General features: G+C 40.6%; 1 protein-coding gene across 1 annotated transcript in view; it reads left to right on the top strand.

Annotated features, from left to right (window-relative positions):
• The window catches only part of LOC139273124 (neurexin-1-like), a 2,375,046-nt gene that overhangs the window by 1,245,015 nt on the left and 1,115,854 nt on the right, over positions 1-14,177 (top strand). The window contains exon 14 of the mRNA XM_070889537.1: positions 2,763-2,936. Within this exon, the coding sequence (XP_070745638.1) occupies positions 2,763-2,936 (174 nt within the window). The remainder of the gene's footprint in view (positions 1-2,762; positions 2,937-14,177) is intronic.

The following is a 14,177-nucleotide window of genomic DNA, read 5'->3' as shown; positions in this document are numbered from 1 at the left end:
GGCTGGATTTTCCGGCCGGGGGGGGGGGGGGCTGGTCAGCTGGGTGGGATCGGTGTTGGGTGGGTAAGTGTTATTTTTCCTCCAGCAGGTAGGGACCCCGTTGTGAACCCGCTATCATGCGCCTTTTCCTGATATCGTGTCTGCCAGCGCTGAGCAGACTTGACACACAACAGCAGAGGACCCAATTCAGATCATTATGATCTTGTTTAGTAATGATTAAGAATTAATTCAGCTAACATTTTGATTTTACGTGCTCACCCATGGGGACCCCGCTGCTCGGGGATTACATCTGTTAAGCTGAGGTGGGAGTTCAGTGGCCATTGAATCAGCTGTTGAGTTGACAGCTTCAAATGTAAAGTACAAGCTCCCACCTTAGAGAGAGATCTTCCCTCAGCCACAAGCTCTTCCTCACTGCATTTCCACAACAGATTCACGATGCTGCAAGTCTTTACACAGTCTGATCTCATTACCTCTCTCACCATTCACAGATCACTTCTGCCACCTCTATTTCACCTAGCATCTATTCCATCAACATGGGTGCCATTTATACTCTCTCAACCTGGTCCTCAGAATCTCACCACAATCAGCCCCAACACCAGCAGCACCAACAACAATACCAACCTTCTCCGCAATCAACTGATGCTGCATAGGACACGGCATCAGCACCTAACCACATTGCTGCCAGGGATGGCCTCACTATGGCCAGTTTTACTTCACTTGATGCTGTACATCCTGGCTGCCACATGAAGCATCAGGTTGGCACCACCCCACACCAAAACCATAAAGCATCCCTACAATGCCCAAGCCATTCCTTTCACACTTACCACCATTGCGGAGGGGGGCGGGTGGACGGGGCTGTGGCAGGGGGGACCGTTATGTCTCACCATTCACAGCAACTCACTTTCAAAGGTGCATACAAATCTGTCCAAGAACGAAAAGCTATGAAAAGAAAGGTTTCAATGTTTGACACCACACTACCAGAAACTTTACATGAACATTGCATAAAAACTCAAGTGCCTACCCTTGTGTGTTATTTGGTGTGATTGGACTAGATGAGGGTGATTGTGAGGGGTGGCTAGTGAGATGGGCAAGTGATAATGAAGATAGAGAGGGATGGGTGGAGGTGCAAGGTAAGTTGGTGTAAGGAGGTGCAGGAGTAGTATAGGGAAGGCAGAGTGATGAGATGTGATGAGAGGTGCAGCAGGATGAGATTGAGTGTGGCTTTATACTAATGTTTTGTGATCTACTGAGATCACTGAAACATTTGCAGCATTTCACCCAGTCCTCCTGACCACATTCCTGCTTGTGCCCTCCTGACAATGTGCAACCAGGCTGTGTTGATCACCTGGGGAGACCTCTTCCGCCCATGTGAAGGAAAGGGAAGAGAAACTCCCTGCTTGCTGTAACTCCCTCCATAAGCATATGGAGGGAGTCATGGAAAAGCCTGGGTGCGGCCCTATACCTCTGTGCTGGTCAGTGTTTACAGCATCTCAATGTTGTAGAAAACTGACAGCACACATGTCAAAATAAAATTGGCCATGGTCCCTTTAAGGAAACCGGCTGATGACGCATCATCAAATGACGTTACCAGCTCTGAAATGTTAACTTTGTTTCTCTCTCCACAGATACTGCCTGACCTGCTGAGTATTTCCAGCATTTTCTGTTTTAACAGTATCAATGCAGTTCCTATTAAATGTAAAACACGAGTATAAGATTGGAATGGATCTCCAAATCAACACTCTGCAATAAATGGGGAGATTTTTCAATCTTCCTTCAATAAACTGCGGGACTGAAATTTCACTCCTGACACACAGGCGATGTTGATCCATTTTTCACACCATATTTCACACTGCCAGTCCAAAACAGACACATGCCCAAGTTTCCTGACATCCCTTCATTTAAACAAAGCTGGTTCACTGGGAGCAGAAATCTGTAAGTGCAGCTTCTTAAAGCTGTGCTTTCAATTCCTGTTAGTAGCAAAGTTTGAAAGTGGACATGTTCAGCTATGGTTATGTTGAGATCTAGAGATTTCAAAGGTCCAGGGTTTAGGGAGGACAGCCACTGTAAGGCAATATACTTTGAATGGTGGGATCCAGCAGTAAAGTAGAAGCCACATAAAAGAACAATAAGCTTCTAATTCAACGAAGCAAACATTGGTGCAATGCCAAGAAAATGGCAAAAAAAAGAGGACTAATCTCATCAAACAATTGGTCCACAGACAGTTTTCAAACTACTTCCAGTTGTTGTGTGCATGCAGGAGTGTGGTTTGCTTCAATTTCTAAGTCCACGCTGCACTGGCTTTCCACCAGTGAAACAACACATCAGCATTTCCAGGGCAGAAAAACACTAACCTAAATACCAAGGAGTAGTGCAAGCTTGCTGCGTCTCAAGTTCAGCCCCATTGGAAAACCTTGGGCTAGCACAAATCAAGTAAAACTAGTGCAAGGCCAAAGATCGTAGTTGTTCTGTGAGTAATGCATGTCTGTGGCATGAGCACAATGAAGTGAAACAACACTTGCTATAAAAGGTGCAATAATGTATTAATATGGGATGCTTAATCCATCCTCAAGGTTCAGGCACCTTGTTGATACAGCATCAGGAGAGTTATGCTTTGCATCTCATAATGAGGAAGTGATGCTATGTGTGTACAACATGAAAATATAAATTTTCCATTACCAGCATTACTCAGGGCTTGATGAGCACATTGACACAATCATGAAGCATTTTGAATTAATTGTGCTGATAACTTCTTTAATTCATAGGAGACTTGTATATTGGAGGAATCACCAAAGACATGTACAAAACATTACCAAAGCTGGTGGCATCTAGGGAAGGATTTCAAGGCTGCTTGGCTTCAGTGGACCTGAATGGACGGCTTCCAGACCTCATTTCTGATGCCTTGTATTGCAATGGGCAGATTGAGCGGGAGTGTGAAGGTATCCCTGATTCACTCACTCAAGACACAAATAAATCATCATCATTCTATAAAGATACCAGCATATTTGTAATAGTTGCATTATCTTTTGCATTATCTTTTTATTTCTCAATATTATCCTGTTATGTTTAACCTTTGGAGTGCTGATACTTTTTTCACACAAATGCCTTTCTAAATCAAGATTTTAAAAAAGAATCGCCGAAGATTTTTAAAAACTAGTTAACAAAATAATGGGTTGAATTTGTAGATCGATTTGCTTTCTTTATTGTCCTCTTTACATTTCATATGTTAGAACACAAATAACCAAGTATCAGAAATTACTGTGAGCGATTGTGTGAATACTTAATGCATTCATATCAAGTTCCTCTCACCAATATTTTAATGGAGGTATGAATGAGCCCATTTAAAATAAATGGGTTAGTGCTTCTATTAAGTAGCAAAGAGATGAAAGTTTTCATCTGATAACATTGCTTACAGTAATTATCAGGCTTGATGGTATAACTCAGAGATTTGTAATCCAAAAGTGAGTACTGTGTACATCCCTCAATCATAAAATGAAAATTCACATAGAGAACATTTTTCAGAGTAACAATAAACATGCCGTTATCATCCCAAGGGGGCTAATTTTCCTTTCAGGTTCGGTTGGGAAGCCACATACTCTGGATGGGCGAGGGGCGGAGCCTAATATGCTTTAACCCCACCCTTTTTTCCACCTATCAATATTTCTGGATAATTTAGGCAAAGTCATATAATTCAATCATAATCATACATGGGCAGTGTATTATGATGACCTACAATTGACAAGACCATGTATTTCTCAGCATTGGTACTAATTTACGCAAAAACTAGCCTATTTTAAAAAAAGGGACAAAGCAGCCTGCTTGATTGGCACCCCATCCCACCACCTTCAACATTCACTCCCTCCACCACTGGCACAACGTGGCTGCAGTGTGTACCATATAAATGATGTACTGCAGCAACTCGCCAAGGCTTTGGCAGTACATCCCAAACCCACGAACTCCACCACCCAGAAGGACAAGGGCAGCAGGCGCATGGGAACACCATCATCTGCAAGTTCCCCTCCAAGTCACACACCATCCTGACTTGGAAGTATATCGCCATTCCTTCATAGTCACAGGATCAAAATCCTGGAACTCCCTCCCTAACAGCACTGTGGGAGTACCTACACCTGAAGGACTGCAGCAGTTCAAGAAGGCAGCTCATCACCACCTTCTCAAGGGCAATAAATGCTGACCTTGCCAGCGACGCCCACATCCCAGGAACATATTTTTAAAAATACTACAGACGAGGAATCACTGGATCCACGAATGCTGCAGGAAAGTGCATGCCCCAGAGATTTCCCTCTTACCCCACTGCCCCCACCCCACTAAAGGAACTGTGCCTCAGCTGGCACTGGCACCTGCCTGATAATTTAATTTTCCCTGACCCTGAGAAGTGGAACAGAGTCCAGGGCACAAATAATCACTAAACGTCCCACTAAACGTGACCAAAAGAAACTTGGGGAAATGTCAGTGGACTAATCATTTAGCATGAAGTTTAAATATAAATTAAACTATAAACAGAAATATATATATACACATTGAATTACATATTAGAAATAGGTTTACATAAATGAATCACATTTCTGCACAGAACCAAGGCAGAAGTTTAACTGATCATGCATAATCTTAAATACATTAATTTCTATCTATAATATCACAATCTAAAGGTTAAAGGCTGTTGTAATCAATGTATACTTTATTTTGAAACATTATTGATTTACTTAATGTATATTTTTATGGATTCATAAAACATTCATTTATGACTTTAGTTGTCTATTCCTTTTTGTTATCATTTTTCATCTTGCCTTGCTCAGATTTTTTTCATTCCCCCTCATTCCTAACGTGTTATTTTAAGATTGTACTTCATGAAGCAGCATTGTTTATATGCATTTCTGTATCCAGCCTTCTCTGAAGAGTTATAGTCAGCAAACTGTAAATACACACAAAGCAGTTAGATTGCACATCTTATTACCCAATCCATTTAATAAGTTAACAAGTGACTATTGGGTACATCAGCAGAAACAGGAATGTCTAACCACTTTTATTTGTGATAATTACTTTTTTCCTTCCTGCTTTCCCACACTTGTAGTCATGAGCTCTCAATCACTTTTTACCAAACTATGATGAATTCAATACACAAATAACACATTTATAACGTTCGATCTCGGAATGAGTAGAATAGTTACTGAAAGAACAGGTATAAAGGAAATTATTTTTTAGATCTGCAGTAGTGGACTATTTGTTGGAACTGAACCAATAATAATGAGTGGGAAAAGGACACACGCACAATGAATGAAATAGGCCAGTAACAGTGAGTGAGTGTGACTCGGGGACTCAATCTCAGACTTTACCTCTGTCCTGATATTTTTCCAGATCTTGTTTCTGATTGCAACTTCACTGACCTGCATAAAATTGGCCATCGTGAGGTTTATGACAACAACTGATGGTGCCTCTCACTATGACTTTTCATTTCTCGCTGTGGCAATTAGCTGCCTTACATCTGCAGCCCTACACACTTGAATAAGAAGTTTAGAAATTCATTGGAGAAAGATTTCCTCAGTGTTCAATGTGTAACACAATTATAAACGGGTATATAATCTCAAGATAAATAGTGTATTGAGGAAATCTTCCCACGCTGTATGAAGCATTAAGGCACAAACACCCATCCTGCCGTCCTGCCTCACAGCATGTTGGTGCTTCAAACTGTTTCAGCTCTGTCCAAAACAAATATGTAAAAACAAAGTTACAACATACTTACAGCACAGGAACAGGTTATTCGGCCCAACAGGTCCATTCCTGTGTTTATTCTCCACACAAGCCTCCTCCCACCCCTCTTCTAACCCTATCAGCATATCCTTCTGTTCCTTTTTCCATCATGTGCTTATCTAACTTCCCCTTGCATGCATCTATGCTATTCGCCTCAACTACTCCCTGTGATAATGAGTCCCACATTCTAACCATTCGCTGGGTAAAGAAATTACTCCTGAATTCCCTATTGGATTTATTACTGACTATCTTACATTTATGGCCCCTAGTTCTGGTATGGCCGCAAATGGAGACATCTTGGCCCTGAAATTCCGATCGAGGCTTCTTTCGGACGAACGCCTCTGACTGTAGAATTTTTATGAAAGTACCTGGTGGTCCCAGAGGCACTTGGGATTCCGGTGGGGAGGCCTTCTCTTCCCGCGCTGTGGAGCCTGCTCCCGTCCTCCAGGTTTCAACGTAGAAGGTGCAGTCACGTGTGACTGTACAACCAATCAGGCAAAGTATTCTCATTAATAGCAATGAGAACTCTGTATCTACAAGTTACCATTGTTTTTTTTCCTCATTAATAGCAAACACACTAAACACCATAATAAAAAACAAACCTCACATAATTAAAATAAATTAAAATTAAGGTTCATAAATGTCTCAGAAAAAAATATATTTTTCCAATTTTTTAAAAAAGTTTTATAATTAGGGTTTAAAATTAATTTTAGCAGGCAGGGTTTTTAACAAAAATTTGTTAATTTTATTTTTATGTTTTTAATATGTCTTAAAACTCTGATGCTGGTAAAAGTACGCTATGCGCCTGCTTTTACCAGGCACAAGCGTTTTAAAGACAGTCACTGGGCAAATACCGCAATCTTGCCCATGAGAATGTCCTTGCTGCCGAGATGCGTGTGATCTGTCAAGCCAGAGCTTGGCAGATTAGACAAGCCGGTTTTCATCGCACGCCTAAAACTGTCTTTTGTGATGCCTTCCTGGGTCCGTATACATGCCATACGGACCCAGGGAGGCTGGAATTTCAGGGCCCTTCTCTACGTCTACCCTTTCAAAGCCTTTTATAATCTTGAATACCTCTTGAATATCAAGTAACCCCTTAGCCTTCTCTTCTCCACCTAGCCTGTTAAATTTTTCCTGATAGGTATAATCTCTCAGTTCTGGGAAGCTATTAGCTTAATATTAGCATAGTTTTAACCAATAGAATTTTCAACATGAAAATGTTAAACGTTACCATAAAGTCAATCATTTACAATGATTCCTTACTCTCATGCAGTTACTAAACCTGATATACTGTGCAGGAGTAGATGTTTAAGCTGCATGACCTTACAGTTTCATGGTTATAAAAACAATGCAGATAAAAAAAGTTACAGAATGTAAAATATATGTTGAAATGTAATTGCATTCTTTTACCGCAGCTCTGACAGAATTAATTCTCTCTTTAATATTCTGTACAACAGAATGACATTGTAGTGCTACAGGTCTCTGTACAACAGAATGACATTGTAGTGCTACAGGTCACTCATCTCACAACAGCATGGCAAACATTTTAAAAATGGCAGACAAATCAGTATATTTTTCATGAGAGGAGGAGAGCTCAATGACAATCATTTCCAACAGTAGATGTAGAATGACAAGAGCAAGAGCAGTTCAGGTTTAAAAAAAAAATGTTTTGATTAGTACTTTTCAAAGGCTTCAGAATTGGCTAACACTTACATCGGCACATAAGTGCACTATTACAATGGATGGGAAAGATAGGATCTGTATTGCCCTCAATAATTCAGACAGTGAATTCCCAATCTTGTATGGGTGCTGGTGCAAATGAGACATGTTAAATAATTTTGCCTCAGTGACAGCAACCATGTACCATTATCTGGACATTTTCACACACACTAGCTTTCTCCAGAATTCAAGGACTACTTTTCATGTATGATCTACATCATGAATCATGTGCATGCCTGCTGGGAAGAATTGTATGACTTGTGTAGTCTAACCATGCACATGTTAGATCAATCTGCCACTGCATCATTGAACGATCAAACTCACTCTAGTAGTTAGTGGTTTGAGTGCGGGTGTTTTAATTTGGGGTTTTTATGGACCAGTACTCTTTTACAATGGTCTAAAACAGTTCCAGGAAGTTGACCTTGACCTTTCCAGAACATTATCTTTTCTATGTTCTGTTCTCAGAGGTATATATCCAAGTTACTAATATTTATCCCACCTGCAGCAATTTAGTTAATAGATTTATTGGGCAGTCAAGACCAAAGCCAATATTTATGTCAAACAGGAGTATGGCACTGAGTCAGCGACCAATTCTACACAGCAGGAGGGGTGGGGCATATAGGGATGGGAAAAAGGGGGGGGTGGGGGTGGTGGACAGTAAAGTAAGGAGAGAGGTGGATGGAGAGAGGAAGGTGGGAGAGAGTGGCACTGGGTCAATTTCCCTTTCAGTGGGAGGGAAGAGTCACATTGGGCCAGGGCTCAATTCCATCTCCGTGTGAGAGGAGATGAAGAGCATTTTTTTCTTCCCAGAGCATAGGTTTTCAGCTCAGGAAAGTGGGGCTACTGTTTTTATTCTGGGTGAGGAGCTGAAAGTGACATAAGTTACTTCTCAGTGAATGAGGGGGGATTTACTTATCATTGGGTGGAGGTGAGTTACTGTTTGTAGGAGGCAGGAATATGCCCAGGATTGCTCTGAGCATGTGTGGGAGGGCAATTGTCAGCTCAGTGTTTTGTGGGCTGAAGATTATTCTTTTATCGGTGGTGTGATTGGCCAACTTTCTGTTAAGTAAACGGGACTGGGGTGTCAGTAGTCTTATTTATGTTAAGTGGGAGAGAGGTTATCAAACTTCTCGGCAGGAGGGGAATTGTGTACTGTTTAATGCTCAGTGGTGGCAGTGCCCTGATCTAGCTCAGTTAGGGAGGAGTGGAGGAATGCCTGTCGCCTAATTATGGGCCGCTTGCTTCTGCTCAATGAGTTGATTTGGGGGATGTTGATGGTCGGATTCTGTTGGTTGGAGGGTGATTCTGCTAGTGCATGGGTGGTGAAGTGTGGGTGCTTTAATTCTTGGTCTAGGGTGTTGGTGCTACCACCACTGATTTTTTTCAATGGTGGTGGGAAAAACACTGAAGGCAGCATTAACTTTCAGCTCGTTAATGGCCCTGAAATCCAGGTCCTCTGCTTCCCGTGGGCGCTCGACAGAAAATGGTAAAAAAAGATCCACACCTACCTTATCCTGCTGCGTCCACCAGCGATCCCGGTCCTGAGGCCTCCTCTCCCTGCACGTCGCAGCTGGAGCTGGAGTCACATGGCTCTGGGCAGCCAATCCAGGTACAGTATTTTCTCATTCATAATAATGGGAACTCGAAGTAGGAGTTCTCATTATTATGATTGAGAAACACCACCCCCCCCCACCCCAAACATCTAAACACAAATAAAAATTAGAAAAATACATCACATATTTAAGATTAATTTAAATTAAAGTTAATGTCTTAAAAAAAATTGGTAATATATATATATATATATTTATTCTCAGTTTTTTAATTACGGTTTAAAATAAACTTACCTTAATGGGCAAGGTTTTTAACATCAAAATGTGTTTTTTAAATTTTATTTTACTATGCTTTAAAACTCTTACGCTGGGAAAAGTAGGCAATGTGCCTGCTTTTATTTGGCGCAAGAGTTTTCAGGATATTCGCTGGGCCAGATATGGTTAAATATCGCAATCTTGCCTATGCAAATGTCCTTGCTGTGGGGATATGGAGGATCTGTCAAGCCAGAGCTTGACAGATCGGAAAAGCTGGTTTTCGGCACATGCGCATTATGTGCCGAAAACTGGCTTTTGCAATACCTTCCCGGGTCCGTACACACTCAGTACAGACCTGGGGAGGCCACGATTTCTAGGCCAATATTATTAAAAGGTGAGAGCTCACAAATTCTGACTCATTGTTTTGCATGATTGTTTGCTGGGAAACTGCAACTTTGATTTTCTTTTTAAAGGACTGGGGGTACAGTTTTGGGCTGGCCTGCATGCAACCTTTCAGTGCCATCTACAGATGCAGTACCTTTAGAATTCTGTGACCACACGCCCTTTTTTTCATTCCACGAAATTGGATTTATTCCCAGATTCTATGCTAATTTAATGAGTGAAATTCATTTTTTTTTTTAATTCTGCCTGTTTTTGCCTTCTCCTGCCTGGACAACCTATCAATGCAAATAGAACATCTCATATCTTAGAATATATTACCACTTTGCACCTCTGAACATACAAAAGTATACGGACCAGTTCTTCACATCAAGGAAGCAATGCAATTAATCAAACCAAGGAAACAAAGCACTTTGATCTTTCAAGACCAAGAATCCAGTCTTTGTTTGATATTCATGATGTGCTTTGGGCTATTAAAAAAAAATCTAACAATTGAACTGAAACTGGCCCATCCATTCACTGCAGATTGCTAGCTTGGGTGTGTCTTGGAATCAACACAATTAGTCACATTTATTATATGACCTTTATATTGGGGGGTTTCAATTATATTTATGCCATTATGAGTACACCAATGGTAGGGAAGCACACCTAGCTTATCTATGGCGCAATGCTCTGATATGCCCTTTGTGTAGCCCGGTTTACACTCCTCATTAGTTGAGCCAAGGTCAGCAACTCGCTATATGAGAGACTATGCCACCATACTTTAATTTAAAAATTGCAAAATCAAAAGGGCGATCCTTATTCTTAGATGACACAAATAAGTTTCAATATTTCACCATAGTCTAGAAATTACTGTTGATGATGTCAGATAGTGCTTAATGCAGACAAAAAGCAGGAAACTATAGACCAGTTAGCCTAACATCTATGGTTGGGAAGATGTTGGAGTCCATTATTAAAGAAACAGTAGCAGGACATCTGGAAAAGCAAAATTCGGTCAGGCAGAGTCAGTATGGATTTATGAAGGGGAAGTCATGTTTGAAAAATTTGCTGGAATTCTTTGAGGATGTAATGAACAGGGTGGATAAAGGGGAACCAGTAGATGTAGTGTATTTGGACTTCCAGAAGGCATTTGACAAGGTGCCACATAAAAAATCATGGGGTTGGGGGTAATATATTAGCATGGATAGAGAATTGGCTAATGAACAGAAAACAGAGAGTAGGGATAAATGGTCCATTCTCCGGTTGGCGATCAGTAACCAGTGGGGTGCCACAGGGATTAGTGCTGGGACCCCAACTATTTATAATCTATATTAACGACTTGGAGGAAATGACTGAGTGCAACATAGCCAAGTTTGCCGACGATACAAAGATGGAAGGAAAAGCAATGTGTGAAAAGCACACACATAATCTGCAAAAGGACATAGACAGGCTAAATGAGTGGGCAAAAATTTGGCAGATGGAGTATAATGTTGGAAAGTGGGAGGTCATGCACTTTGGCAGAAAAAAAATCAAAGAGCAAGTTATTTAAATGGAGAAAGATTGCAAAGTGCTGCAGTACAGCGGGACCTGGAGGTACTAATGCATGAAACTCAAAAGGTTAGTATGCAGGTATAGTAAGTGATCAGGAAGGCCAATGGAATCTTGGCCTTTATTGCAAAGGGGATGGAGTATAAAAGCATGAAGTCTTGCTACAGTTGTACAGGGTATTGGTGAGGCCACACCTGGAATACTACGTGCAGTTTTGGTTTCCATATTTACGAAAGGATATACTTGCTTTGGAGGCAGTTCAGAGAAGGTTCACAAGGTTGATTCCAGAGATGAGGGGATTGACTTATGAGGAAAGGTTGAGTAGGTTGGGCCTCTACTCATTGGAATTCAGAAGAATGAGAGGTGATCTTATCGAAACGTATAAGATTATGAGGGGGCTTGACAAGATGGATGCAGAGTGGGTATTTCCGCTGATAGAGGAGATGAGAACTAGAGGGTATAATCTTAGAATAATGGGCCGCCCATTTAAAATTGAGATGAGGAGAAATTTCTTCTTTCAGAGGGTTGTGGATCTGTGGAATTCGCTGCCTCAGAGAGCTGCGGAAGCTGGGACATTGAATAAATTTGACAGAAATAGAGAGTTTATTAAACAATAAAGGAATAAGCGGTTATGGAGAGCGGGCAGGGAAGTGGACCTGAGTCCATGAACGGATCAGCCATGATTGTATTAAATGGCGGAACAGGCTCGAGGGGGCCATATGGCCACCTTCTGCTCCTATTTCTTATGTTCTTATGTAACAAAATTGAAACATTTTAGTCTGTTAGTTTATTGATTTTGTTGTATCCCAGGCCACAGTACACACAGGTTTAATTATAGTTTCTGTGGGTGTTGTCTGCAACTTGGAGAAGTACACATTTCAGTGGCAGGCCAAAGGCAATTAATATGCAGTTTGAATTTTGGTCTCTGTGAAACAAAGAAGAGATTACTATGTTGATAATGATTGAATGTAGAGTCCTCAATCTGTTGTCAACCGAATTAGTGAATGACAATGTTCCCAAGTAGAATAGAATGAGTCACAGAAATGTAAGACAATTTTAATGTAATTCCTTTTCTATTATTTTAGAAGAGACTTTCAACCATTTAAAATTAAGTTAATGCTTGTATTAAAATAGTAGACTCCATCTACCTTCCTTGGTTCTGTAGCTCTTAACACGCTTACCTAACAAAAAGCTATCAATCTCAGTTTTAAAATTTTCAATTGACCTAGCCTTAACAATTTTTTGGGAGAGTTTTCCAGATTTCCAATACCCTTTGTGTGAAGAAATGTTTCCTGACATCACGTCTAAATGGTCCAATTCTAATTTTAAGGTTCTGTTCCCTTGTTCTGGACTTTCCACCAGAGGAAATAGTTTATCTCTATCTAGCCTATCAACTCCTTCAATCATTTTAAAACCCCTCATTTACATCACCCCTTCATCTTCTATACAAAAGGGAATTATAAGCCTAGTCTATGCAACCTGTTCTCATAATTTAACTCTTTTAGTTGTGCTTCTATAATTTATCCAATCAGTTTTGCATAGGTCATACATTTTTCCCATAAAGTTTGACACTGTTGAGTTCCTTGAATGCCATTAGCATTTAGCCCAACATTCCCAGTAAAGCTTTTGCTTCTGTACCAATCACATGCAATTAGAAGACAAGTATTCATTTACAAGCAACTCTCGATTATCCGTGTCCCTCGGGGATTGGGCTATTCCAGGTAAACGATTTTTCCGTTAGGGTGCATCTACATTTTAAAGTTAAAACTTTAATGAATCAATACAAACAGTAACAAAAGATGGACATTACCAGCATGCATGTACAGGTTCTGTGCCTGGAACCCGGTGCTGACACTGCCCCTGTTCCCAACGTCAGCGGCGGCCACGAGAGACAGCGGCTGCAGTAGCGCGCATACACACACACCAGCAAAGCAAGGGCAGAGGAGGGTGATTTTTACGGTGTGAGAGAGAGAATGAGCAAATACAAATGAGCACTGTGTTTGGAAGGTGTCTTTTCACTTGTTAGCAACAGAATTTTAAATCCCATTCCAACGGTTTCCCATTGGATCCATGTATAGATAATCGAGAGTTGCCTGTATATATGCCGTAACGTCGGTGGAAGAGCTATGCAATAATTAAAGTGATGGTAGTCAATTAGGAGCCCTGCAGAAAATCACCTCCCATTGAGCTTTACCCATATAACTTTCACAGCTCTACAGTAACAAATATTAGAAATTTATTTTCTAAGCCGTTCATCTACATGCATTCCAGAGTTAATTTCCAGCCTTGGGGCTCAACCCTTAGCTGCTGCTGATTTCCCTCCTCATCTCAAACCCACTGTCTTTCTCACTTCTAGGCTTCTGTTCCTTGTCCAGGCGATATATTTGTACACAACTATTTTAGTTGGAAAACAAAACAATTAAGTCAAGTGCCCTCCAATCTGGGGGACACTCCAAACATTTTTCAACTGCCTTTTTTTTGTTTTTTTGGGGTTTTTTTTACTTTTTTGGGGGGGTTTTTTGTGATTTTTTTGGGCAATATATATTTGTACACAAACACATGCATGTAGATGCAGCTGGTATCTCTTAATAGGGCGATATAGCCATTCCAGTACACTCAGATTTATTGGTTCTGTTCAATAACACTGCTCACTCACGACAAACAACTATTTGTGTTCAATTGGTACAACGATTTTGATAATGTATTGACGTATCAGAATTAAATAACTTGCTGCTGTTAATTTGATGGGATGCAAACAAAAACAATGTTACAAATAGGAACGAATCTCGTCTTGGCTGTGCCTACCTACAAGAATACAAGTAAATGTACTTGGCCATATACAAGAACAAAAATGAAATGCTAAGAGATTATTGGCTGGGTGTAGAAATGCATTTTTAATTTTGTTTTTATTTTACAGCTAAGGTTGAAGATTATAAAGTTAGAATAATCTTTGCTACAAGGGTT

Source organism: Pristiophorus japonicus, chromosome 9 (assembly GCF_044704955.1).
Source record: "Pristiophorus japonicus isolate sPriJap1 chromosome 9, sPriJap1.hap1, whole genome shotgun sequence".
Lineage (NCBI taxonomy): Eukaryota > Metazoa > Chordata > Chondrichthyes > Pristiophoridae > Pristiophorus > Pristiophorus japonicus.
This window is presented reverse-complemented; position numbering and strand designations above follow the sequence as displayed.